At 44.3% G+C, this 28,000-nt stretch overlaps 2 protein-coding genes across 4 annotated transcripts; both read right to left on the bottom strand.

Annotated features, from left to right (window-relative positions):
• Positions 1 to 13: 13 nt before the first annotated feature.
• LOC106565536 (14 kDa phosphohistidine phosphatase) lies at positions 14 to 1,723 on the bottom strand. The gene is made up of 3 exons (XM_014132783.2): positions 1,383 to 1,723; positions 905 to 1,032; positions 14 to 688 (listed from the first exon to the last, which is right to left on the bottom strand). Exons 1-3 carry the CDS (start codon positions 1,546 to 1,548, stop codon positions 596 to 598), a joined length of 387 nt encoding a protein of 128 aa, XP_013988258.1. The 5' UTR covers positions 1,549 to 1,723; the 3' UTR covers positions 14 to 595.
• LOC106565521 (ectonucleoside triphosphate diphosphohydrolase 2) lies at positions 1,713 to 27,938 on the bottom strand. 3 transcript variants are annotated; one of them, XM_014132755.2, is made up of 9 exons: positions 27,716 to 27,938; positions 19,464 to 19,581; positions 14,064 to 14,214; positions 8,113 to 8,272; positions 5,427 to 5,654; positions 4,731 to 5,003; positions 3,634 to 3,753; positions 3,275 to 3,409; positions 1,713 to 2,413 (listed from the first exon to the last, which is right to left on the bottom strand). In XM_014132755.2, exons 1-9 carry the CDS (start codon positions 27,830 to 27,832, stop codon positions 2,198 to 2,200), a joined length of 1,518 nt encoding a protein of 505 aa, XP_013988230.1. In that variant the 5' UTR covers positions 27,833 to 27,938; the 3' UTR covers positions 1,713 to 2,197. The 3 variants fall into 3 exon arrangements, with proteins under 3 accessions (XP_013988230.1, XP_013988238.1, XP_013988246.1); XM_014132763.2 differs by lacking the exon at positions 19,464 to 19,581 and having other exon boundaries at positions 27,716 to 27,843; XM_014132771.2 differs by lacking the exons at positions 14,064 to 14,214; positions 19,464 to 19,581; positions 27,716 to 27,938 and adding an exon at positions 9,434 to 12,606.
• Between the last annotated feature and the right edge of the window lie 62 nt (positions 27,939 to 28,000).

Genomic DNA, 28,000 nt, shown 5'->3' with positions numbered 1-28,000 from the left:
AAAGTTAACGGGCTGACAAAACAACATGAACTTTATTTAGATAGATGCACAGTGCGATAAAGTAGACAAAAGAAATGACAGAGGAGTTTTTCTGTTCTGAAACCGGATGGAATTATTTTGAAAGATGGTGTGTTACTTCCCCTGTGTTTTGAATTCGACATTGCTCAACATGATAATGGTTTTATGATTCCATGACCGGAGATGGAATTTCATACTTTATCCTTTTCAGGTACCAGTATTGTATGATGTACATGACTTCATGTTAATAAAACATACATTACCATTTATTAAATCAACATAAACATTTATTCATTTTATGTTTAAACATAAAAAGATTTCTGTTAAGTAATATGTTTTCCATCTATTGTTTCACTGAAACAAAATAGAAAATCAAGCACTGTTGTTCTGGCTATATTAGTCAGCAACTAGATACTGTGTCAGTCTTAGTCCCAGTTTCAGCTTTGTACTGACAGGTTTGTCTTCAGATCTCACATAATGTGATGCCACTGAGGTTCTGCTGTGTACTATTGGCCCACACTTATTGACACAGAAAGGAGTTAGGCCTGAACCAAGAACAAGTTGGGTCCAGTGTAGGTTAGTATCCCTCATCAGCCCAGGTGATCTCGTATTTAGGATAGCGCACCTTCAGTTTCTCTGTGGAAACAGCATGATTTGCTTTGCCAAAGCCCTGCAAACAACAAGAAGGCAATTGAGAGGATAACTTGGCCGCTAGGAAATAACAAAACTTAAGAGATGCAATATCAGTCTTACAATATTAGAAAATGTATCAAAATGTTGGTATATAATATGTGGATGAATTGTTATGGTCACAAATGTACTAGAAGACCCAATCAATAGGTGTACATGAGTTCCACTGAAATAACATTATTTAGCATTCTCTTACCATGGAGTAGCCATAGACGTGGATCTTCTTTGACTGGCAGTCGTGCTTAATCCTTCCTCCTCCAATACATTCACAGTCTAGGTGCCCTCCTTTCTCAAGCTCCTCTGCTACCTTGTCATAGATATCCGCTGCCGTGACAAAAACACAAGATCAGTGCTGTACTCAAAGTTTAAGAACAAGGCTCTTGAAAATACTCTCAAAATACAACATATTTCGAAAGCACTGTGACGTGCAAAGAAAACTAGTCAAATTGTGTAATTTTTCTGCTGTACAGTGGCGGCAAACCAATACCGAACGCTCTGGCATTTTTCAGTGACAAAGGCCCCACCTACTGGCTCGTAAGCATCAGTACAGTATGAGTAGCTACGAGGCTATGTAGAATTGGAAATTAACATGGACATGAATCATACAGCAGCTAGCTAGCTAGCTAGCTAGCCAACTCTGAAAGACAAAAACATGACAATATTGGACCTCTTACCATGATATTCGGCCCAGGCATATCCTCGTACAATATCTACGCTCGAGTCGTCGCCGTCTTCTTTACTGTGTACTCGAATGAGAACGTATTTGAACACACCAGTCGGGTCGATTTCTGCCTCTGGAATGTTCGCAATGAGAGCAGCAGCCTTCGTTTGAGTACACATTTTTTCACGAAAATACTTTCACGAAATGGAACGTAGAGTTCTATCTCGCACAGCTGATAATTCTTCAATTTGAAAGAGTAGACAATTCTTTCTGTGATGATCAATGTGGACAGTTATGGTAAATGGTCTGTAACACACTTCCGGAAATAAAAGGGGGGATGGTATGATGGTACTTGTAGTTTTAGTCAGTTGTAGTCAATATGACGTATGAAACACATGAATACTAACATATCTTCTACAAAGGCCACTCCATGTACAAAACATAGTTGATTTTTTTGTTATCAGAATACAAAATACACAATGAATATAAAGCAGAAACAAATTATACTTAAATGTTGGGTAACATGTTGTGAGAGTGATGTTGAACATTAATCATAGCCTACAATGCATACCTGTACAAAAAAAAAAGTTTGTTAAAGTATACATAAAAAAAGGATATATAAAATGTGTTGACAGCTGGGGAGAACTCACTTGTTATATCTCAGTGTAAAGATGATCAACACTTTATACAACATTATATCTTCTTCATGATACAGTTATCTACGCACTCTTGGGTCCAGGATTGTACCACCAGCACCCTTACAAAGAGTTTGCCGTCTTTCCTCTAAACAAAGTGAAAGCAGGTCTTAATGGAAGTCCCTTATGATGATTAGCTGGCAGTGTCACTGCTTCCTTTCTTCTTCCTGCGGCAGGCTTGGAGGGAAACATACATCAGGGCGGTGGCGGGGAGAAGGACGAAGAGGAAGAGCAGGGCAGCCCAGGCTCCAGGTTTCAGGGCCTTCCTCAGGCCCACACTCTCCCCCGGCAGCAGACTGCTCAGACTGAGCATGTAGCCCAGGGCCCAGCCCACAGAGGCATCCCCTGCCTGTTGACACCACAAACACACACCTCAGTCAGCTTGGGTACACTCAGAGCATTCTGATACGCACTTGGTGCACTAGTTAAGGACATTCAGAGGTTAAAGCTTCAATGGAGAGGCTGCAGCCTCAAAAACGATGCATGACAAAGACTGATATCATAGAGTTTCTAAACCCAGAGACGCAACATTGTGAGATTTCTGGGAACTCTTACGAAACAGACCACTTGGTGAAAATGTCTTCCTTAAATTAAAATGTTCTCAAAATCTAAAAGCACTACCTAGATTCAAGCCAATGTCTTTTTTTAATTTAACCTTTTTTAACTAGGCAAGTCAGTTAAGAACAAATTCTTATTTACAATGACAGCCTAGGAACAGTCGGTTAACTGCCTTGTTCAGGGGCAGAATGACAGATATTTACCTTGTCAGCTCAGGGATTCGATCTAGCAACCTTTCAGTTACTGTCCCAATGCTCTAACCACTAGGCTACCTGCCGTCCATAAGTGGCTACCTGCCGCCCCGTCTTAAGTGGTTGAATATTGAATTACTCTAACCTTGTGAAAGTGACAAACTGATATGTTTTCATTTTCGTCAAAAACAACTTTATATCGAAGGAGTGCATTTGATTTGACGGCCTGCACATGCACAGTTTGGTGGGAGACGACGATTAGACCTGTTCCTATGCTTGAGCTTAGCCAACATCGCCTACAAGTGTGATCGGGCATTTCTATTGGAGAAGCAGTTTCTGCCTATCTTCATACTGTAATATCTTTGCTGATATGACTTTGTGTAATGTCAAGGATTATGCTGATATCTGGAGTAAAAGAAAGAGATAGAGAATAAAAAAACATTCCCAACAAGCAAGCTCACCTTTTTCTGGAAGGAAATGTGGGGAAATGAGATCTCATCAAAGCCATAGCCTCTCGTGAAGAGCACCTTGGTGAACACAGAGGCAGCACAGAAGTCCTGCAGACGAGGCTCCTGATCTGGGGCCAGCACCAACATCTGAAACAGGATATAAAAATGGGGATGACATAGCCATGAAATACATGAAACGCATACAAAACCATCATCCATTGAGACACATGCAAACAGAGACACTTTCTCTCACATGCATGGATGCTCTCTTCCCTTCACACACAAATGTTCTCGCTCTCTCTCTCACACACACACACACACACAGACGGACGGACGGACAGATAGAAACAGAAACACACAAGGCTGCTAACCTCATTGATGCTCATGTTACAGATAGAATGAGCTGCCTCTTCCAGTTGGGCAGGGGTGGTGACAGGGATTCCTGTAGTAGTCTGTAGGAACTGGTGAATGTAGAAGAAGGCAGAGAACGCCTGATGGACAAATGGACAGGGAGAGAGAAAAAGGAATGAGTTATGATTAGGGTCGGAGCTGGAGTTAGGGTTAGGGTTGGAGCTAGGGTTAGGGTTAAGGTTGGTACTGGAGCTAGGGTTGGGGTTAAGGTTGGTACTGGAGCTAGGGTTGGGGTTAAAGTTGGTGCTGGAGCTAGGGTTGGGGTTAAAGTTGGTGCTGGAGCTAGGGTTGGGGTTAAAGTTGGTTCTGGAAATAGGGTTGGGGTTAAAGTTGGTGCTGGAGCTAGAGTTGGGGTTAAAGTTGGTGCTGGAGCTAGGATTGGGGTTAAAGTTGGTGCTGGAGCTAGGGTTGGGGTTAAAGTTGGTGCTGGAGCTAGGGTTAGGGTTAAGGTTGGTACTGGAGCTAGGGTTGGGGTTAAGGTTGGTACTGGAGCTAGGGTTGGGGTTAAAGTTGGTGCTGGAGCTAGGGTTGGGGTTAAAGTTGGTGCTGGAGTTAGGGTTGGGGTTAAAGTTGGTGCTGGAGCTAGGGTTGGGGTTAAAGTTGGTGCTGTAAATAGGGTTGGGGTTAAAGTTGGTGCTGGAAATAGGGTTGGGGTTAAAGTTGGTGCTGGAGCTAGGGTTGGGGTTAAAGTTGGTTCTGGAAATAGGGTTGGGGTTAAAGTTGGTGCTGGAGCTGGAGCTAGAGTTGGGGTTAAGGTTGGAGCTGGAGCTAGGGTTGGGGTTAAAGTTGGTGCTGGAGCTAGGGTTGGGGTTAAAGTTGGTGGTGGAGCTAGGGTTGGGTTTAAGGTTGGAGCTGAAGCTAGGGTTGGGGCCGGAGCTAGGATTAGAGCTAGGGTTAGGTTTGTGGTTTAGGGTTAAACCGGGATGTGGGCATGAAGCTATGGTTGGGGTAAAGGTTAAGTTTGTGGTTGTGGTTGAGGCTAGGATTAAGGTTGAACCCAGATGTGGACATGAAGCTAGGGTTAGGGTTGATTTAACCACTGTAAACTGTCTCTCACCATGAAGCTGCCACTGACATTGGGCTGGAACACCTTGTCAAAAGAGCACTGGGAGAAGGGGCAGCTGTGGAAGGAGAAGATCTCAGTAATGTTGCCCAGGCAGTGATCATAGTCGCCAGTGCCCTTCACAGACAGGGTTGCCTGGGGATTGTAACTGTAGCTGGGTGTCTGGGCCACCGTGCAGGGAGAGTCAAATAATGTCCCCAGCTTCATGGTGACGCTGTAGCCTGCAGGGAAGCACGGATGGGCCACTGTCCCTGTGTGACCCTGAGCCTGAGAGAGAGAGGGTGAGGGAGAGGGATTGGGTGAGTGTGAGAAATTATTACAGTAACTTGACACATCCCTATAACAAGTAGAGAGCAAGCTACAGGCATGGAGTACTATGGTACTGAGTGCCAATATCTATTGTTGCAATTGTGCTGGGATCACTTTCAAATACACACAGTGAATTAAATCTGTGGTAGAAAACAATTATATAAAAACAATCAGGGGGTGATATGTTAGTGGGTGGGTTTCTAATGATTAATAACAAAGTTTCTTTATTTCAATGGTCCTGATTTACACTATGATAGTATCTTGTAACAGGCACCAAGAGCTTTTCCTGAAAATGTGACATGACTGGGAAAGACTTTGGGCCCTTGCTGTACTGTATAAGGTTGTTGTTATGTTGTTGTGGCCAAACAGAATGTTTCCTACCGTCACCAGGTGAGCCAGTAGGCGTTTGAGGACCTGGTCTCGTCCGTAGCACAGGAAGCTGTGTGTGTACAGGGAGTAGTCATGGCCATACAGACGTAGCTTCATCCTGTCCCTCGCATCTTCCACCTCATCCTTGGTCACAAAGGTGATCTGGGTCGACGCCCCACCAAAGTCCAGCGCCCCCACCGTCTGTCTGCCCGGGCTCAGCCAACGGCCCACAAAGCCATACTACAGTGGGCACACAGGGACAAACAAAGTAACAGGAGAGGTGTGTGGGTAGTTTGTCTCCACAGCAGATGCAGTCATCTATGTACAGTGCCTTCGGAAACTATTCAGACACCTTGACTTTTTCCACATTTTGTTATGTTACAGCCTTATTATAAAATGTATTAAATCGTTTTTTCCCCTCACCAATATACACACACTACCCCATAATGACAAAGCAAAAACAGGTTTTTAGAATATTTGCTAATTTATACAAAAATAAATAATGAAATATCACATTTACATAAGTATCCCTTTACTCAGTACTTTGTTGAAGCACCTTTGGCAGCGATTACAGCCTCGAGACTTCTTGGGTATGACGCTACAAGCTTGGCACGCCTGTATTTGGGGAGTTTCTCCCATTGTTCTCTGCAGATCATCTCAAGCTCTGTCAGGTTGGCCGCACAGCTATTTTCAGGTCTCTCCAGAGATGTTAGATCGGGTTCAAGTACAGGCTCTGGCTGGGCCACTCAAGGACATTCAGAGGCTTGTCCCGAAGCCACTCCTGTGTTGTCTTGGCTGTGTGCTTAGGGTCGTTGTCCTGTTGGAAGATGAACCTTCGCCCCAGTTTGAGGCCCTGAGCACTATGGAGCAGGTTTTCATCAAGGGTCTCTCTGTACTTTGCTCCGTTCATCTTTGCCTCGATCCTGACTAGTCTCCCAGTACCTGCTGCTGAAAAACATCCCCACAGCATGATGCTGCCACCACCATGCTTCACCGTAGGGATGGTACCAGGTTTTCTCCAGACGTGACGCTTGGCATTCAGGCCAAAGAGTTCAATCTTGGTTTCATCAGACCAGAGAATTTTGTTTCTCATGGTCTGAGAGTCTTAAGGTGCCTTTTGGTAAACTCCAAGTTGGCTGTCATGTGCCTTTTACTGAGGAGTATCTTCTGTCTGGCCACACTTCCATAAACGCCTGATTAGTAGAGTGCTCTATTACGATTTCTTCAACAAATCTTATCTTTATCTTATCTTAAACAAAATATATTAACATTTCTTTAACACTTTTTGGGTTACTACATGATTCCATATGTGTTATTTCATAGTTTTGATATCTTCACTATTATTCTACAATGTACAAAAAAACATTTAAATGTTTTTTTCGAATGTGTAGGTGTGTCTAAACTTTTGACTGGTACTGTACATTTTCAAAGAATGCCTACAAAAGCTTGGAATGAAACTAACACAGGATACTTACGTTTTTAAGTGCTTATGGTTGCGTGCAAAGAAATTAATAAGGCAGGGATCGATTACAACCACCATAGATAGCAATGCTAATGCAGAATCTTTATATTCAAACAACCGAATACACAAACTGTTTTGGGCCGCAACCTCATTTTGAAAAAAAAAAGTTTGACCCCTCCATGTAAAAAAAAGGGTGATGTAATCAACGGCCAATGTTTACTTTTTTTAATTGGGGCTATGACACTCTATTACAAATCAGTCTGACAGTACTTCAATATAAAGGAAGTATCGTTAGAAGTGACTGAAATGCATCAGAAATGTATTTGGAAATTCAGAAGATCATTAGTCAATAATTTGTATGATTTTCTGTGTAGAAAAGAACATAGTCACTAATCAGGTTTCCATCCAACCTTTTTAAGCCAGTAAAGTACATGTTGGATAAAACATGTAATGACAGGCTTGATGGAGAAAAACCCATTTGTTGGTAAACTTTCTATATGTGAACAAAACAAAATACGCTAGACAAGGTGGGATCTTTTTGTGTCGGTAAAATTAATTGTGCAAGAAATGTCGGTGGAAACTCTTTTATGGGCAAATATTGATTTAATAACCATCATATCGAAGTAAATTTGGAGTCAGGCGATGACATGTTGTGTGATCCTCCCACGACAACTCGTCAGGATAGCATGCAGTTTACTAGCCTACAGATTAAATAAATGATGATGAATTTCACAGGGTGGTGAAAGTGCAAGGTGATGAGCTTGATGCTCCTTTCCAAAAAATATTGAGGGTCTTATTCTGGTGACATGCTCATCAATGCTAGGCTGCCGTTATCACTACGTCATCACCCAAAACCTTTTATACGCAATAAGTCAATTTGAGGGAAAACATCTCTGGTGGGAAAATGCACATATTGAAAATCTGTCACCAATTGGATGGAAACCTAATTAATGATTGTTATTTTTCCCCCAGTCTGATTTAGTGCCTGGTCTTGTCCACTCAGTTCTAATGAGTCCTGCGTGGCCTGTGGTTATTCCTGAGATTTATCTTTCAGTGATGGGGTGCAATGTTTTGAAACAGAAACCGCTGAGTTTATTACAACCCCATCTAGCAGCTACCAGAGGTTACTGATGTAACCCCGGTTATATGAACCAAGAGCAATGTTTTTTTTTTTTTTTGTGTTTCTTGTGACCCCATTTTCAAATCAGGTGAAAGGTGAAAGCTGGGCCATGGTACCTTGATGAAGTTCTCCAAGAGATAGTTGACAGTGACCCAACCATACGCTCCCTCCTCCTGGCCACTTAAGATGGCTGCCCCCTGGTAGTTAAATGGATAGGACTGGATTTTATGACCCACTTCCTGTAAAACCTGGGCTGACTGGACAGGGCTGGAGATACTGTTGACAAAGTGAAATGTACTAGTTCAGATATTGTAGATTCAGGATCAACATGGGGAATGGAATGAAAAACATGACTCAGCATGACAACAATACCACATCTACCAGACAAATGCAAATTTTCTCAAGCTTGTTGTTGACTCATTTCCTATTAGATATCTCAGAACCACAACGACTCACATTTTACCCTGATAACACAAAGAGAAGCAGAAATGTCCATATTTGCATGGGTTAGAAACTCTTATTGTGCCATTTGTGTGTAAATGTGTGTGTATGTTTTTCTTTGACCTAAATTCTGTTAACATTGCATGTGTCTGAAACAGGTGTGAACAAGAGCATGACACATGTCTATGTGTACATGTCTGCATGGGTATGGGAGTCTTAGTATAACTTAGTGTGAACATAATGTGTGTGTCTTTAAAACAGACTGTATGAATATGACCGTGTGTCTGAAACAGGTGTGATCGTGTTTCTAGGAGCTTGGCAGCTTAAAGGTGGGGGCCTGTTCTTGCCTGTCTGCCCTGGAGCGGGAAATCCTTGGAAAAAGTACCCAATTGTGATACATAAGTAAAAGTATAGATACCTTAATAGAAAGTTATTCAAGTAAAAGTTAGTCACCCAGTAAAATACTACTTGAGTAAAAGTATTTGGTTGTAAATATACTTAAGTAAATGTAATTTCTAAATATACATTAGTATCAAAAGTATAAATAATTTCAAATTCCTTATATTAAGCAAAGCAGACGGTATAAGGGCACAAGGCGAGACCCAAATGCAGACACAGGAGGCAGATGGTTGAGCTCCGATATTTATTATGACAAAAGGGGTAGGCAAAAAGCAGGTCGGGTACAGGCGAGAGTTCATAAACCAGGTCAGAGTCCAAATGGTATAAGACGATAGGCAAGCTCGAGGTCAGGTAGGCGGGCAAGGGTCAAAACCAGGAGGGCGAGGAAAGACTGGGAAAGCAGGAACTGAGAAACAAAAATGCTGGTTGACTTGACAAACAAGATGAACTGGCACAGAGAGACAGGAAACACAGGGATAAATACACCGGGGAAAATAAGCGAGACCTGGAGGGGGTGGAGACAAGCGAAACAGATCAGGGTGTGACAGTATCTCCACCCTCTAGGGGCGCCACCTGGCGTCCTACCTGGGCGCATACCTGGTTGACCGGGTGTCGGCGATGGAAGTCGGTGATGAGGGCTGGATCCAGGATGTCTCTAGCGGGAACCCAGCACCTCTCCTCCGGGCCGTAACCTTCCCAATCAACCAGGTACTGGAAACCATTGCCCCGTGGTCGAACACCCAGGAGGCGTTTTACCGTGTATGCCGCGTTGGCAATCGATGACACGGGGAGGAGGGGAGGGCCTAGAGACAGAAGACAAAGGGCTGTGACACACAGGGTTAATCCTAGACACATGGAAAGTAGGGTGAATACGGAGGGTACGGGGTAACAAGAGACGGACAGCAGTGGAACTAAGGACTCTAGAGATGGGAAAAGGACCAATGAAATGGGGGGACAGTTTGCGGGACTCCACCTGAATGGGCAGGTCCCGTGTGGAAAGCCATAACCTCTGCCCAATGCGGTAGCGGGAAGCTGGAGTCCGGCGATCCGCTTGTTGACGATACCTGGAGTTGGTCTTGAGAAGTGCCACCCGAGCTCTTCTCCAGGTACGTCGACAGCGGCGGACGAACATCTGTGTTGAGGGTACGCGGACCTCCTGCTCTTGTTCAGGGAAGAGTAGAGGCTGATACCGCATGGAGCACTCAAAAGGGGAGAGTCCAGTGCCTGAACAGGGAAGGGTGTTTCGAGCATAATCCACCCAGACCAGTTACCGGCTCCAGGTAGTGGGGTTGGTTGAGACCAGGCATCGTAGGGTGGTTTCCAGGTCCTGGTTAGCTCGCTCCAACTGGCCGTTGGATTGGGGATGGAATCCGGAGGATAGGCAGAACACCTTCCAGAACTGAGACGAGAACCGCGGGCAGAGACAATGTCCACCGGGAGTCCAAGGATTCGAAAGACATGCTGCACCATGAGCTGGGCCATCTCCTTGGCAGAGGGTAGTTTGGGGACAGGGATGAAATGGGTGGCCTTGGAGAACCGATCCACTACCGTCAGAATGACGGTGTTGCCATCAGACGGAGGGAGCCCAGTGACAAAGTCCAGAGATATACGAGACCAGGGACGATGAGGAACCGGTAGTGGCTGCAGGAGGCCAGAAGGAGCTTGCCGTGGGGTCTTGTTCTGAGCAGCGACAAAGGCAGAAACGTCAGGAACCATTGTGGAAGACCAGAAACGTAGTCGGATGAAGGCTAGGGTTCGACTGGAACCTGGATGACAGGTCAGCCTGGAGGAATGAGCCCATTCCAGGACCGGACTGAGTTTGGGACAAACAACCGGTCAGCCGGGTCCCCTTCAGGTTCAGGCTGGGAACATTGTGCCTTGCGAACCAGGGTTTCAATACTCCAACCCACTGAAGCCGCAAGGCATGGTTTCAGAGACCGGCGGTGTGGGAGAGGAACTGTATAGGCGGGAGAGGGCATCAGGATTCACATTTTTTTGGACCCTGGGCGGTAGGAAATGGTAAAGTTGAATCTTGTAAATAACAAAGCCCACCAGGGGTGGCGCTTGGCTGTACGGAGAAATTCCACATTTTTATGGTCAGTCAAAACCAAAAATGGCTGTTCTGCTCCTTCCAGCCTGTGCCACCACTCTTCCAGCGCCATCTTGACCGCCAGAAGCTCTCGGTTGCCTACGTCGTAGTTCCTTTCTGCCGATTTGAGACGATTGGACAGGAAAGCACAGGGATGGAGGTTTTGGTCCTGGGCAGATCACTGGGAAAGGATGGCCCCCACTCCAACATCAGAAGCATCAACCTCTACCACAAATTGACGAGACAGGTCCGGATGGACAAGGATGGGTGCTGTGGTGAACTTTCACAAACAACTGGTTCTCCAGGAGGCACTGAAGGACTTGTCTGACATGGAGAACGTGTTCTTGGGCAGACCGGGGAAAAAAACAGGATGTCGTCAAGGTAGATAAACACAAAACGATCCTGGAGAGGTTCGAAAGCCGAGGAAAGGTAGGGGGTAACGATTCTTGATCGTTATATCATTAAGACCCCGGTAGTCAATGCACGGACACAGGGTATTGTCCTTCTTCTCCACAAAGAAAAACCCTGCGCCGGCAGGAGATGCAGACAGATAGATGCCTCCAGTAGCCAGAGATTCCTCAATGTACTCTTCCATGGCCTTGGTCTCTGGGCCAGATAGAGAATATAGCCGACCACGAGGTGGTGTGGTGCCGGGGAGAAGATCAATGGCACAATCATAAGGACGGTGCGGGGGAAGAGAAGTAGGCCGTGGTACTTAATGGGAACGGCAGAGACATCTGAGGCTTTGCTTACGCCCTGAGGATGACATCTCGGGGACGGCTGTGCTGCTTTAAAGCAGTGGGAATGACAAAACGGGCTCCAACACAGGGTGGAACTTGTGGTCCAGTCAATAACAGGGTTGTGTTTTTGGAGACAAGAAAATCCCAGAACAACAGGAACATGGGGTGAATCGATGAGGTGGAACTGTATGGTCTCACTGTGGTTTCCTGAAACCCGTATCTGAACAGGCACTGTGCTATGGGTGACTCTTCCAACTGAGTGGCCGTCCAGTGCCCTTGCATCCATGGGGACAGAGAGAGGTTGAGTGGGAATACCTAATTCAGAAATTATGGTAGCATCCATAACTTTCATCATCCCCAGAGTCAATGAGCACCCGGAGAGACTTAGACTGGTCTCCCTACAGCAGAATTACAAAAAAATGTGTACGGGTGATGGGAATTAGGGAACTCCCAGTCTGGCTCACCAGAGTACTTGTACCCACTAAAGAAAAGGGTTTCTTGACAGGGCAGGTGGCTATATAATGTCCCACACCTCCACAGTACAGACAACAGTTAGAACTCAGCCTACGTAAGCATTCCCCAACCGATAATCTAGCTCTTCCCAGTTGCATGGGCTCTGGAGTATCCAACTCACCCATCGCCGATGATTCTCGAGGAACCTCGGGTGTTTTCGGCTCTCCTCGGAAATACACACATTTTCGGATTCCTTAGGGCATGCACCGACATCAACAGATGAACGAGTGTTCCCGAGGCCCTACCTCACCTCACACCGGCGTTCTCGTAGGCGCACATCAATCCTAATCGAAAGGGGTGATGAGAGAATCGAGGTCCAGCGGTATTTCCCGAGCTCGTCCTTTATTCCCTCCGACAGTCCGTGGAGGAAGGTGCCGAAAAGAGCCTCCTGTTTCCAGGAACTCTCGGCGGCCAATGTTTGAAAATCTACTGCGTAGTCTGCCACACTACGGGAGATATGATGTACCTGCAGTAGTTTGAGCCGCCTCCATCCCAGGCGTTCCGTCAGGGAACGAAGCCTTTCCAAAAGGTCCCGAAGTAGCGCCTCATGCCTCCCAATGGTGGCTCCCTGCAGGGAGACAAAGTGACTGAGCTGGTCCAAGTCTGCTGGGTCTGTCATGGCCAGTTCGCACTATAAGGGCACAAGGCGAGACACAAATGCAGACACAGGAGGCAGATGGTTGAGCTCTGATATTTATTATGACAAAAGGGGTAGGCAAAAGGCAGGTCAGGTACAGGCGAGAGTTCATAAACCAGGTCAGAGTCCAAACGGTACAAGACGATATGCAGGCTCGAGGTCAGGGGCAGGCAGAGTGGTCAGGCAGGCGGGCTCAGAGTCAGGACAGGCAAGGGTCAAAATTAGGAGGGCGAGAAAAGAGAGACTGGGAACGCAGGAGCTGAGAAACAAAAACGCTGGTTGATTTGACAAACAAGACGAACTAGCACAGAGACAGGAAACATAGGGATAAATACACCGGGGAAAATAAGCGACACTTGGAGGGGGTGGAGACAAGCAAGTGAAACAGATCAGGGCGTGACAGACGGCACCATTTTCTTGTTTACATTTTTTACAGATATCCAGGGGCACACTCCAACACTCAGACATCATTTACAAATGATGCATTTGTGTTTAGTGAGTTTGCCAGATCAGAGGCACTAGGGATGACCACGTGTTCTCTTGATAAGTGCGTGAATTGGACCATTTTCTTGTCCTGTCAGGGAAAATGTATGGAGTAAAAAGTACATTATTTTCTTTAGGAACGTATTGAAGTAAAAGTAAAAGTTGTCAAAAAATGAATAGTAAAGTAAAGTATTGATACCGGCAAAAAATATTTAAGTAATACTTTTAAGTATTTTTATTGAAGTACTTTACCGCACTGATCCTTACCCACTGTTTATTTGCATACAAAGATACTCATACGCACACACACCCACACACAGCCTGTCACGCCCTGATCTGTTTCACCTGTTCTTGCTATTGTCCAGGTGTCGCTTATTTTCCTCTGTGTTTCCTGTCTCTCTGTGCCAGTTCGTCTTGTATGTTTCCAAGTCAACCAGCGGTTTTCCCGTTCTCCTGCTTTTTGCATTCTCCTTGTTATAGTCCTCCTGGTTTTGACCATTTCCTGTTTCTGGACTTTGTACCCACCCGCCTGACCATTCTGCCTGCCTTGACCACGAGCCTTTCTGCCACTTTGTACCTCCTGGACTCTGATCTGGTTTTGACCTTTTTGCCTGTCCACGACCATTCTATTGCCTACCCCTTTGGATTAATAAACATTGTACGACTCCAACCATCTGCCTCCTGTGTCTGCATTTGGGTTTCGCCTTGTGCCTTGATACAGCCACATGCTTGTGCACTCACACTCATTAACACACTATAACTCACTTGAGGAGCCTCATGCCAGCGGTGGCTCCGAGGTAGACAGGTGTGAGGTGGTGCCTGGCTCTGGGGATATCCTGCATGGCCTGGTCCAGACAACCTTGGAGGCTTCTCCCTGCTGCTCCCTGCTGTCCCACGTAGCTAGAGATTCCTCCACCTGCATGGCGGGAACATGATACATTACTGTATGTAATATTTGTATTTATTTATTTCACCTTTATTTAACCAGGTTGGCTAGTTGAGAACAAGTTCTCATTTGCAACTGCGACCTGGCCAAGATAAAGCATAGCAATTCGACACATACAACAACACAGAGTTACACATGGAATAAACAAAACATACAGTCAATAATACAGTAGAACAAAAGAAAACAAAAAGTCTACATACAGTGAGTGCAAATGAGGTAAGTTATTAAGGCAATAAATAGGCCATGGTGGTGAAGTAATTACAATATAGCAATTAAACACTGGAATGGTAGATGTACAGAAGATGAATGTCCAAGTAGAGATACTGGGGTGCAAAGGAGCAAGATAAATAAATAAATACAGTATGGGGATGAGGTAAGTAGATAGATGGGCTGTTTACAGATGGGCTATGTACAGGCGCAGTGATCTGTGAGCTGCTCTGACAGCTGGTGCTTAAAGCTAGTGAGGGAGATATGAGTCTCCAGCTTCAGAGATTTTTGCAGTTCGTTCCAGTCATTGGCAGCAGAGAACTGGAAGGAAAGACGACCAAAGGAGGAATTGGCTTTGGGGTGACCAGTGAGATATACCTGCTGGAGCGCGTGCTACGAGTGGGTGCTGCTATGGTGACCAGTGAGCTGAGATAAGGCGGGGCTTTACCTAGCAGAGACTTGTAGATAACCTGTAGCCAGTGGGTTTGGCAACGAGTATGAAGAGAGGGCCAACCAACGAGAGCGTACAGGTCGCAATGGTGGGTAGTGTATGGGGCTTTGGTGACAAAACAGATGGCAATGTGATAGACTGCATCCAGTTTGTTGAGTAGAGTGTTGGAGGCTATTTTATAGATGACATCACTGAAGTCGAGGATCGGTAGGATGGTCAGTTTTTCGAGGGTATGTTTCGCAGCATGAGTGAAGGATGCTTTGTTGCGATATAGGAAGCCGATTCTAGATTTAATTTTGGATTGAAGATGCTTAATGTGAGTCTGGAAGGAGAGTTTTCAGTCTAACCAGACACCCAGGTATTTGTAGTTGTCCACGTATTCTAAGTCAGAGCCGTCCAGAGTAGTGATGCTGGACGGGCGAGCAGGTGCGGGCAGTGATCGATTGAATAGCATGCATTTAGTTTTACTTGCGTTTAGGAGCAGTTGGAGGCCACGGAAGGAGAGTTGTATGGCATTGAAGCTCGTCTGGAGGTTAGTTAACACAGTGTCCAAAGAGGGGCCAGAAGTATACAGAATGTTGTCGTCTGCGTAGAGGTGGATCAGAGAATCACCAGCAGCAAGAGCAACATCATTGATGTATACAGAGAAGAGAGTCGGCCCGAGAATTGAACCCTGTAGCACACCCATGTCAGAGGTCCGGACAACAGGCCCTCCGATTTGACACACTGAACTCTATCAGAGAAGTAGTTGGTAAACCAGGCGAGGCAATCATTTGAGAAACCAAGGCTGTTGAGTCTGCCAATAAGAATGTGGTGATTGACTGAGTCGAAAGCCTTGGCCAGGTCAACGAATACGGCTGCACAGTAATGTTTCTTATCGATGGCGGTTATGATGTCGTTTAGGACCTTGAGCGTGGCTGAGGTGCACCCATGACCAGCTCTGAAACCAGATTGCATAGCGGAGAAGGTACGGTGGGATTCGAAATGGTCGGTAATCTGTTTGTTAACTTGGCTTTCGAAGACCTTAGAAAGACAGGGTAGAATAGATATAGGTCTGTAGCAGTTTGGGTCTAGAGTGTCACCCCCTTTGAAGAGGGGGATGACCGTGGCAGCTTTCCAATCTTTGGGAATCTCAGACGATACGAAAGAGAGGTTGAACAGGCTAGTAATAGGGGTTGCAACAATTTCGGCAGATAATTTTAGAAAGAGAGGGTCCAGATTGTCTAGCCCGGCTGATTTGTATGGGTCCAGATTTTGCAGCTCTTTCAGAACATCAGCTATCTGGATTTGGGTGAAGGAGAAATGGTGGGGGCATTGGCAGGTTGTTGTGGAGGGTGCCGGGCAGTTGACCGGGGTAGGGGTAGCCAGGTGGAAAGCATGGCCAGCCGTAGAGAAATGCTTATTGAAATTCTCAATTATAGTGGATTTATCGGTGGTAACAGTGTTTCCTAGCCTCAGAGCAGTGGGCAGCTGGGAGGAGGTGTTCTTTTCTCCATAGACTTTACAGTGTTCCAGAACTTTTTTGAGTTAGTACTACAGGATGCAAATTTCTGTTTGAAAAAGCTAGCCTTAGCTTTTCTAACTGCCTGTGTATATTTGTTCCTAACTTCCCTGAAAAGTTGCATATCACGGGGGCTATTCGATGCTAATGCAGAACGCCACAGGATGTTTTTGTGCTGGTCAAGGGCAGACAGGTCTGGAGTGACCAAAGGACTATATCTATTCCTAGTTCAATTTTTTTTTGAGTGGGGCATGCTTATTTAAGATGGAGAGGAAGGCACTTTTAAAGAATAGCCAGGCATCATCTACTGACGGGATGAGGTCAATGTCATTCCAGGATACCCCGGCCAGGTCGATTAGAAAGGCCTGCTCGCAGAAGTGTTTTAGGGAGCTTTTGACAGTGATGAGGGGTGGTCATTTGGTCGCAGACCCATTACGGATGCAGGCAATGAGGCAGTGATCGCTGAGATCTTGATTAAAACAGCAGAGGTGTATTTGGAGGGCAAGTTAGTTAGGATGACATCTATGAGGGTGCCCGTGTTTACGGATTTAGGGTTGTACCTGGTAGGTTCATTGATAATTTGCGTGAGATTGAGGGCATCAAACTTAGATTGTAGGATGGCAGGGTGTTAAGCATGTCCCAGTTTAGGTCACCTAGTAGCATGAGCTCAGAAGATAGATGGGGGGGCAATCAATTCACATATGGTACCGAGGGCACAGCTGGGGGCAGAGGGAGGTCTATAGCAAGCGGCAACAGTGAGAGACTTGTTTCTAGAAAGGTGAATTTTTAGAAGTAGAAGCTTGAATTGTTTGGGTACAGACTTGGATAGTAATACAGAACTCTGCAGGCTATCTTTGCAGTAGATTGCAACACCGCCCCCTTTGGCAGTTCTATCTTGGCGGAAAATGTTATAGTTAGTGATGGAGATTTCAGGGTTTTTGGTGGTTTTCCTAAGCCAGGATTCAGACACGGCTAAGACACCCGGGTTGGCAGAGTGTGCTAAAGCAGTGAGTAAAACAAACTTAGGGAGTAGGCTTCTAATGTTAACATGCATGAAACCAAGGCTTTTACGGTTACAGAAGTCAACAAATGAGAGCACCTGGTGAGTGGGAGTGGAGCTAGGTACTGCAGGACCTGGATTAACCTCCACATCACCAGAGGAACAGAGGAGAAGTAGGATAAGGGTACGGCTAAAGGCTATACGAACTGGCCGTCTAGAACGTTCGGAACAGAGAGTAAAAGGAGCAGGTTTCTGGGCACGATAGCATAGATTCAAGGCATAGTGTACAGACAAAGGTAAGGTAGGATGTGAGTACATTGGAGGTAAACCTAGGCATTGAGTAATGATGAGAGAGATATAGTCTCTAGAGACGTTTAAACCAGGTGATGTCATCGCATATGTAGGAGGTGGAACAACATGGTTGGTTAAGGCATATTGAGCAGGGCTAGAGGCTCTACAGTGAAATAAGACAGTAATCACTAACCAGGACAGTAATGGACGAGGCATATTGATATTAGAGAGAGGCATGCGTAGCCAAGTGAACATATGGGTCCAGTGATTGGTTAGGCTGACTGGGGACACGGCGATTCAGACAGTTAGCAGGCCGATGCTAACAAGCTAACAGTAGGCCGGGGCTAAACAAGCTAGCAGTTAGCAGACCGTGGCTGGCAAGCTAGCAGTTAGCAGACCGGGTTAGCAAGCAAGCAGTTGGCAGACCGGGGCTATCAGTTAGCAGACCGGGGCAGGCAAGCTAGCAGTTAGCAGACCGGGGCAAGCAAGCTAGCAGTTAACAGACCGGTGCTAGCAAGTTAGCCTTTGGGAGACGTCGCGATGGGGGTAAGTCTGTTTTTGCCTCTTCGTGCAGTGACGTCGATAGACCAGTCGTGGAATTAGTAGGGTTCCAAGTAGCTATAGGTAGTTAGTAGGCCGCAGTTAGCAGAATGGGCCTTCAGCGGACGTTGCGCCTCAGGGGCCTGTTGGAATCCTCGGGCAGATTATGTCGGTATTCCGTCGTAGAGGATCGGTGGGGTTCCGTGCCCCGTACCGGCAGTAGAAGGGGTCCGGATATTGTAGCCCAGGAGTGGGCTTCGGAGGTAGCACAGGAGCCCTAGCCGAGCTAGCTTCAGGCTAATTGGTGCTTGCTCCGGGATGGAAACGCTAGCCAAGAGTAGTCACCCGGGATTGCGGTTAGCTAGTTGCGAAGATCCAGATGAAAATGTGTAATATGTAATATAGTCAGACCACACATTATCACAATTTTACTCATTCCATCCACTTATTTGGTGGTCTAGTCATCTGAGTTTATGGAAATAACTCCTCTCCCTAGACAAAGCTGTAGAAGTATATTTGTAACTATATTTCATTTAACATTGATCAAATCGACTAGTAATAGAAAACGATGGTGGGGAGACATGCACACATGCAGTAGCTACTGTATATAAAAAGAGAGAAAATTGAGATTATGGAGTCTTACTACCTGGAAAGTATTGTTTACATGAACTTCAGGAAAGCTGGTGTATTTGCAAATACTTCACATTAATGAAAACAGCCAACAACTGTGATCTATATGAACACGCAAGTCATGTATGCAGGACAGGACTGGAAAAGCACACAGCACACTGAGTCACTGCAGAACTACTGACAAATCCACCGTTGCTAGGCATCCATGTTTTTCTGCTTCTTTATGTCTAGCCTTGTGTGACGAGTTACCCGAAAGGCGCACACACAGCACACAATGGGAACTGTTCTTTGCCAACTGGAGTGCCAAAAAACTTCCACACCATTTATGTAAAACAATGTTTCTTTCCAACAAAAGTAGAATTGAGATTTTAGGGTTTAAGGCTTTGGGTAACACACTATTTTACTATAATTTTGTATCTGTCTGCAAATGACAATTTTTTTAAATGTAAATCTGTACTTTCTGGTGATTACTTCAAATAATTGGTTACTAACAAATGGTAATAGTGCTTTTTTTAATACGTTTAAAGTAATTTATATGTAAACACTAGGTAAATAGCAGACAAACACCTGGAAGAATCCTTCTATTGGGACACTCTTACCCTTTGGATGGCATTCACTGTGCTGAGTGACCACACCCGTGCCATTCTGCTTGTCTGCTGGCCACTTGTAGATGTACATGGCTGTGTGGGAGGAGCCTGCATCCAGGACTATCCCATACTGGGGAGAGGGTTAGAGAGAACAGAGGAGAGGAAAGTTAAAGACAGAGGGGAAAAGATTGAGAAAAATGGCTGATTCAGATAATGTCAATAATGTCAAAGGAAAGACAACCTAATTGGGTCTACTCTACTCCAAACAATAAAAGGCTACAAATGATCAGGTGTTTGAAATCCATCTATGCAAAGACATTTAATAGGGATAGCGGCATCTGGAAGACATTAACTTGATTCACTATAAACCTCTTCTTTCAAATGGTGGCCTCTGGCTTTTATGACTTGTGTATATATTTGGCAGCAAGAATGTTGGTTGCATGTTTACTTCAAGATAAGATAGATGGAAAGTTGTGGAGCAAGTGAGAGAGGATGAGAACAACCCATGTTAGCAGATCATGAAGGAACTGTTTGGAGTGTGTAAACTCCAATCCTGATTGTGCTATGAATCATCAACTCTAAACATTCACTTTTGGACAACATAATTCAATTTGAATTGCTCTCTTTTTCTGACAAGGCTGTTGAAACTTGTTTCATTCGCTGACTGTGTTTGGCAAGTTATTGTTGCCTTTCTCATTTGAACATTTACACACAATTCAACATGTTTAGAGTTGACGATTCAAAGCACAATCAGGATTGGAGTTTACACACTCCAAACAGCTCCTTCATGATCTACAAACATGGGTTGTTCTCAGACCAGACAAACATGGGTTGTTCTCAGACCAGACAAACATGGGTTGTTCTCAGACCAGACAAACATGGGTTGTTCTCAGACCAGACAAACATGGGTTGCTTTCAGACCAGAAGCCTCCTGTTTTTGTGACAGCGTGCACACACACACACACACACACACACACACACACACACACACACACACACACACACACACACACACACACACACACACACACACACACACACACACACACACACACACACACACACATATGACTAGAATAATTTAACTTAATCTACATTCTTTCCACTTCAATCCCCCCTTCAATCGACCTTTCCCGTCTCTGTATGTTTTGCCTCATGCTAAATGTGCATGTGTGTTTACATGGTAATATACAGTCATTACCATAATTATTGGCACCCTTGATAAAGCCGAATAAAAAAGACTATATAAAATAAAAAATACAAATACTGAGCTACAGTGAGGTACAAAAGTAGTGACAGATTTTTTGTTGTTTTGGCTCTGCACTCCGGCACTTTAATGTGAGGGTATTTTCATCCATATCGGGTGAACGGTTTAGAAATCACAGCACTTGTACATAGTCCCAACCATTTTAGGGAACCAAAAGTATTTGAACATATTCACTTATATGTGTATTAAAGTAGTCAAAACTTTAGTATTTGTCCCATATTCCTAGCACTCAATGACTACATCAAGCTTGTGACTCCACAAACTTCTTGAATGCATTTGCAGTTTATTTTGGTTGTGTTTCAGATTATTTTGTACCTGATAGAAATGAATGATAAATAATGTAGTGCATCATTTTAGAGTCACTTTTGTTGTAAATAAGAATATAATATTCCTAAACACAATTTTTTATGTCATCCAACAAATGTAAACGCCTGTAGTTAACACTTGGATTGGAACTGTTGCTATGGTCAGATTACATGAAAATAGAGCTCTTTGGCCATACACACCAGTCGTAGGTTTTGCGTCGAAAGAAAGATGCATATGCAGAAAAGAACCCCATACCTACTTTAAAATATGGTAGTGGATCTTCGATGTTATAGATAGGTTAGCTGACAACGTGTTGTTGTGATTCTGGATGGCCAGATAGCTAGCAACAATGACAAGAAGATGTCGTGGGGAATCGTAGGTGGCTCGTTTCAGCTCATTGTATCTTGTTCTTGATACCATGTTTTGTTTTGAGGTGTTCTAACGGATGTCATGTCTATGCTAATATGGATAAAATTCACTACCTAGCTAACCAACAACTGTAATGATGTATTTGAGAGACAATGAGTGCTCATTGTGCAAATGTATTTATGTTTTCAATATACATTGGAGACTAAATATAGTTTACATGTTGTCAACAATCTAAGCCAACCCTGTCTGTTTTGCTCCATAGTTGCGCACGTGTCGGTTTTGTTGCTATGTGGCTATTTGGTTCTGTTAAGTATCATGAACTTTACCCAGTACCAGGACATTTTTGTTAAAAACCTGGTTGCTTCTGCCATGTGGCTGAAACTTGGCTGCAAATGCATCCCCAAGACAACAACCTCAAGCACACATCAGCATCCACAAAGAAATGGTAAATTGACCACAAAATCAACATTTTACAATGGCCATCTAAGTCTCCAGGCTGTGTTTTAATTAAAGAGGGCAGTCCATAAGCACAGACGAAGAATGTCAAGGACCTGGAAAGATTCTGCATGGAGGATTGGTCTAGAAGAATGGTCTACGATCACTCCCAATGTGTTCTCCAATCACACACATATATATATATATATATACTGCTCAAAAAAATAAAGGGAACACTTAAACAACACATCCTAGATCTGAATGAAATAAATAATCTTATTAAATACTTTTTTCTTTACATAGTTGAATGTGCTGACAACAAAATCACATAAAAATAATCAATGGAAATCCAATTTATCAACCCATGGAGGTCTGGATTTGGATTCACACTCAAAATTAAAGTGGAAAACCACACTACAGGCTGATCCAACTTTGATGTAATGTCCTTAAAACAAGTCAAAATGAGGCTCAGTAGTGTGTGTGGCCTCCACGTGCCTGTTTGACCTCCCTACAACGCCTGGGCATGCTCCTGATGAGGTGGCAGATGGTCTCCTGAGGGATCTCCTCCCAGACCTGGACTAAAGCATCCGCCAACTCCTGGACAGTCTGTGGTGCAACGTGGCGTTGGTGGATGGAGCGAGACATGATGTCCCAGATGTGCTCAATTGGATTCAGGTCTGGGGAACGGGCGGGCCAGTCCATAGCATCAATGCCTTCCTCTTGCAGGAACTGCTGACACACTCCAGCCACATGAGGTCTAGCATTGTCTTGCAATAGGAGAAACCCAGGGCCAGCATATGGTCTCACAAGGGGTCTGAGGATCTCATCTCGGTACCTAATGGCAGTCAGGCTACCTCTGGCGAGCACATGGAGGGCTGTGCGGCCCCCTAAAGAAATGCCACCCCACACCATGACTGACCCACCGCCAAACCGGTCATGCTGGAGGATGTTGCAGGCAGCAGAACGTTCTCCACGGCGTCTCCAGACTCTGTCACATCTGTCACGTGCTCAGTGTGAACCTGCTGTCATCTGTGAAGAGCACCGTGCGCCAGTGGCGAATTTGCCAATCTTGGTGTTCTCTGGCAAATGCCAAACGTCCTGCACGGTGTTGGGCTGTAAGCACAACCCCCACCTGTGGACGTCGGGCCCTCATACCACCCTCATGGAGTCGGTTTCTGACCGTTTGAGCAGACACATGCACATTTGTGGCCTGCTGGAGGTCATTTTGCAGGGCTCTGGCAGTGCTTCTCCTGCTCCTCCTTGCACAAAGGCGGAGGTAGCGGTCCTGCTGCTGGGTTGTTGCCCTCCTACGGCCTCCTCCACATCTCCTGATGTACTGGCCTGTCTCCTGGTAGCGCCTCCATGCTCTGGACACTACGCTGACAGACACAGCAAACCTTCTTGCCACAGTTCGCATTGATGTGCCATCCTGGATGAGCTGCACTACCTGAGCCACTTGTGTGGGTTGTAGACTCCGTCTCATGCTACCACTATAGTGAAAGCACCGCCAGCATTCAAAAGTGACCAAAACATCAGCCAGGAAGCATAGGAACTGAGAAGTGGTCTGTGGTCCCCACCTGCAGAACCACTCCTTTATTGGGGGTGTCTTGCTAATTGCCTATAATTTCCACCTGTTGTCTATTCCATTTGCACAACAGCATGTGAAATGTATTGTCAATCAGTGTTGCTTCCTAAGTGGACAGTTTGATTTCACAGAAGTGTGATTGACTTGGAGTTACATTGTGTTGTTTAAGTGTTCCCTTTATTTTTTTGATATATATATATACACACACATACATATATATATATATATATATACACATACACATATATATATTTTAAAGGCTCAGTGCCGTTATCCTCGCAAGGTGAGGTATTGAAAGGTAGTGAAAACAGGGGTACCAATCATTTTAAACCCTATCTTTTTGAGAAAAAAAGTGTTACTTGTTACTCTAAATTTCTTTCTCTGAGAAATTGTATTAGTATAAAATAATATAATTTCCCAATTTTTTTGATCATACAATATAGCTCAGTATTTTTATTATTTATTTTATAGTCTTTTTTTGCAAATTTTATCAAGGCTGCCAATCATTTTGGACCTAACTGTATATGTCTCTCACAGCATGCATGTGTGAAACTGCAAACAGGAAATGGGATAATACTACAGAAATGAGTAACATACAGTGCACATTAAGTAAGTATCCTGACACGAACCTTGGCTTGTGGAAGCCGGAACAGCTCATAGGAGCAGTATCTCCTGTTTCTGTAGATTGAGGCAGCTTGATGTAAGCTTACAAATACACCCCCTGGACAGGAGACTGGTCTATCGCATGGCCTTTAACCCCTATCTATCTCCTTAAAGGTCCAATGCAGTAATATTTTTATCTCAATATCAAAAATATCACATTTCTAGCCAACAATTAAGTACCTTACTGTGATTGTTATCAGTGCAGTTAAACACATGATTTTCCTATGTTTTATATATATTTCCACAGTATGAGATTGGAATAATATTGTGAAATTGTGAAAATCCCCTTTTATTGTAAAAGCTGTTTGAAAAGACAGCCTGAAATTTAAGCCTGTTTTAGTGGGATGGTGTTTTGGCCTTCCATGGTGACACCATGCTCTAAAATAGTTAATAGACCAAGAAGCTTTTTTTATTTATTTTTTGGACCATTTTAATTGAAAACAATCATTGTAAGGTATTTAACTGTTACCAAGAAATTATTTGATATCGAGTTAAAAACGACTGCATTGGACCTTTAAAATGGTAAAAAAAAAAAAAAAAAAAAATAAGCTTCATAGCAAAGAGCAATTTCTCAAGCAAGAATTTAGCTCGGACTGGAACTCAGAAAAATTATGACGAAGTGATCTTCAGGTCAGAGCTCCAGAAAGAGGCCAGTTTTTTTCTGAGTTCCCAGTTGCTTCGAACACACACAAGTCTGAGATTTCCTAGCTCCCAGATGTTTTGAACGCTGAATTTAATACGGAATTCTAAGCATACCCGATCATCGGGTATGACTCTGCTGGGGATTGAATTCCCAACTTCCCAATATCAGCGTGGACACTCTAACCACAAGGCCACTGAGTTTGTCTACACAGCTGACATTAATAACTCAAGTGCGGTGACAATTTATCTGGCATTAAGTATAACTATCTGTATCTACTAAATGGCGAAACAGCTGATTGGCATGGCCTGTATGTTTCACCCGAGGAATACATCTTCCTGTTTTAACCTCCCAATAACCCCCGCAAAAACTCTTCTGCTTAAAACGAGCTCATCTGCTGACATGATTGATGGGGCAGAGGGGTGGAAACAGGATGAGACCTTCAAACTTTTTCTAAACAGACTGATTGTTAACAATTTCACCAGCTGACAGCGAGGTGTGGTTGACGGCTTTGGTATGGGAAAATAATAAGAGAGAGGCGATAGGGGCTACACAAAGACGACTTGTAGTAATCTCCAGCTGTGATGATATAGGGGACTTCAGATTTTTTTATTCAGTACATGAAAACTTGAGCGAAAAAGTACATTTTGTGTGCACTACGTCATTACACACTGATTTTTATCTGCAACAAGTCAGTATGGTGCAAACACACCGCTGGTGGGAAAATGTGCACATTTTCTTTATGCAGATTTTAGAATATTTGCATGAAAATCTTTCACCAATTGGATGGAAACCTAGCTAATGGGAGGTAAGAGGGAGAGTCTTCCAAAAACAGAACAACATGGATATGCACCAAAAGAAACATAATGGATATACACCACTGACAAAATGTGCACTAGTAGTCATTCCCATGGTTCTAGGTTGTTAATGGACAGAACATCTGCAGGCCAGTCCATCTGCAGGCCAGTTTTTTTCCCTTATTTTTTGTTGTTGAAACACAATGTATGGTATTCATACAACTTGAAGGGTATTCATAAGATTTATATGAGAATCAGTAGAGGTTTGATTCATATGCTTTACATAAACAGACTGTCAGTAACACATGTAAGAAGTACTAGTTATCATCTTTTATGGTTCAAGCTGCATTAAACTACTCTTCTCTTTGAGATTTTTGAATTCACCCAAACTTACAGGGGGTTGAGCCATTGGCAATGTCTATTCAAGCGAGTGGAGGCTCCTTTCTACATAGCACAAAGACCCAGGCATGCATGAGGGTATGTGACTGTTGGACTTGGACTACAAACATCACACCAGACCACGCCAGACTACACCAGAACCAACACACATACACACCAAGTTGCCCACAATTGTGTCGTTAGTTTTACATGCCATCCATGTAAAAAGCATTCTGAAGAAGTCCAGGGGGCTGCTCCATGAGCAGTGAAGAGAGCGCACGCACGCACGCACGCACGTACGCACACACACACACACACACACACACACACACACACACACACACACACACACACACACACACACACACACACACACACACAGAGAGAGACAGAGACAGAGACAGAGAGAGACACACACAGAGAGAAAGAGGTGTGGGGGAGGGGGGAGTTCCAAGGACCCTGTCTGCAATGTAATGCAGGCGTCAGGAGAAGCCCCTCGCCAACAATGCCTCATGGACTTGATGCTCTCGAACACGGTCATTGTCAGCAGGTTGCTTCGGACACCACAAAACAGTGTCACAGATAGAACAATGAGCCAGATATTTCACAGGATGTACAAATGTAAAGCATTCAGTTGGCATTTCCACTCACTACCAAATATGGTGATGAGAGGATGCCCAGTGGCCCGCAGTGGGAGAAGATGGATTTTGGCCGGCATCCTGCTAATTTTCTCATGATGAAACATTTGATCTCTATACAGTTTTCTGTTTCCATAACTACACTTTAGCCGTTGCCAAAGTTTCAAAAACATTGCGTTGTTTATAAAGAGTGCAAGGGAAAATTGAGTTATAGCACAAGCGCACTTCACAGAGTAGGCATTCCCTAACGTAAATCTGCAAATAAATGCTAGAAAGCGCCAATAGGATCTCATTAGCACGTGCTTGGCTCTGCCCAAATCCTTGCTTGTTTTGCACCCTATGATTAATTTGCTCCCATTGGAAACGACAGGCTCTGGTCTATCTTGCATTAGTTATACAAATCTTTGGTAGTGTCACTAGGTTGTCAGCAACTCACACCCATGTTGGAACAGTGAATGGTGCTTTCAAGACAGCTGGGAACTAAAAGAAAACGAGGTCAAATCACGACGTCAGTGGTCTTCAGGTCGGAAAGTTGGAGCTCTAGAAAGATACCGGAGTTTCCAACTTGGAAGTCCGAATTGGATGACCGTTCAAATGTATTTTTCCCAGTCGGAGCTCGTTTTGTGGTTCCGAGTTCCCAGTTGTCCTGAATGCACTGAAAACAAAAGTCGGAGATTTCCCGAGTTCCCAGTTGTTTTGAATGCGGCAGAAGATAAGGCTATAATGACAAGGGGACAGAGACACATTAATGGCCAAACAGGTTTTATAACTTTTCAGTGACTGTCCTCTCATAACTGGTGTATTATTTGTTAGGAGCTAAGAAAGGTTGGCCATCAACCTTATTCAAGTGTACAGAAAGTGCATTTTAAGCCTATAAACCTAAGATGGTACTGTAGGCTAACTGAATTGCTACACGTTTCTTGTATTATTTTACGTATCAGGTGTATAGACTTACTCAATTGTTGACTGCTTGTCAACATAATTTTCTTATCAACAGTATTATAGTAGACTTATAAATTACCCTGTCCCATAAACTATGCAATTTATATTATGAATGCGTAGCAGTGGCGCGCGAGGACCGGACACCGCACAGCACACTCCATTGCACCGTTGGAAATGGGTTCATCTTACATTTCACAACACCGCATAAAATTTGTGAACACAGAAATAACCCAACGAATCTTACCATACATTCCGGAGGTTCGGTCAAGTCCTCGGTGGGAATAGTTAGAAGGAAAATTGCTACTATTCCAAACAGTACAAGCGCAACCGGGGCGAAAATATAACGGCGTTGCTTGGCCATGTGTTGAAACTAGTTATTCTTCTTGCAGATGAAATCTCCAGTGCGATGCCTGGCTTGGCAGTGAAGGCAAAGGAGAAGAGATAACAGCTTGAGTGAGGTAACTTCACAATGGGTTTGGCTTTATACAACTCACATCAATAAATTAATTATATGTAGCCATATCATTTC

The sequence above is a fragment of the Salmo salar genome, chromosome ssa01, assembly GCF_905237065.1.
Source record: "Salmo salar chromosome ssa01, Ssal_v3.1, whole genome shotgun sequence".
NCBI classification, from domain to species: Eukaryota; Metazoa; Chordata; class Actinopteri; order Salmoniformes; family Salmonidae; genus Salmo; species Salmo salar.
This window is presented reverse-complemented; position numbering and strand designations above follow the sequence as displayed.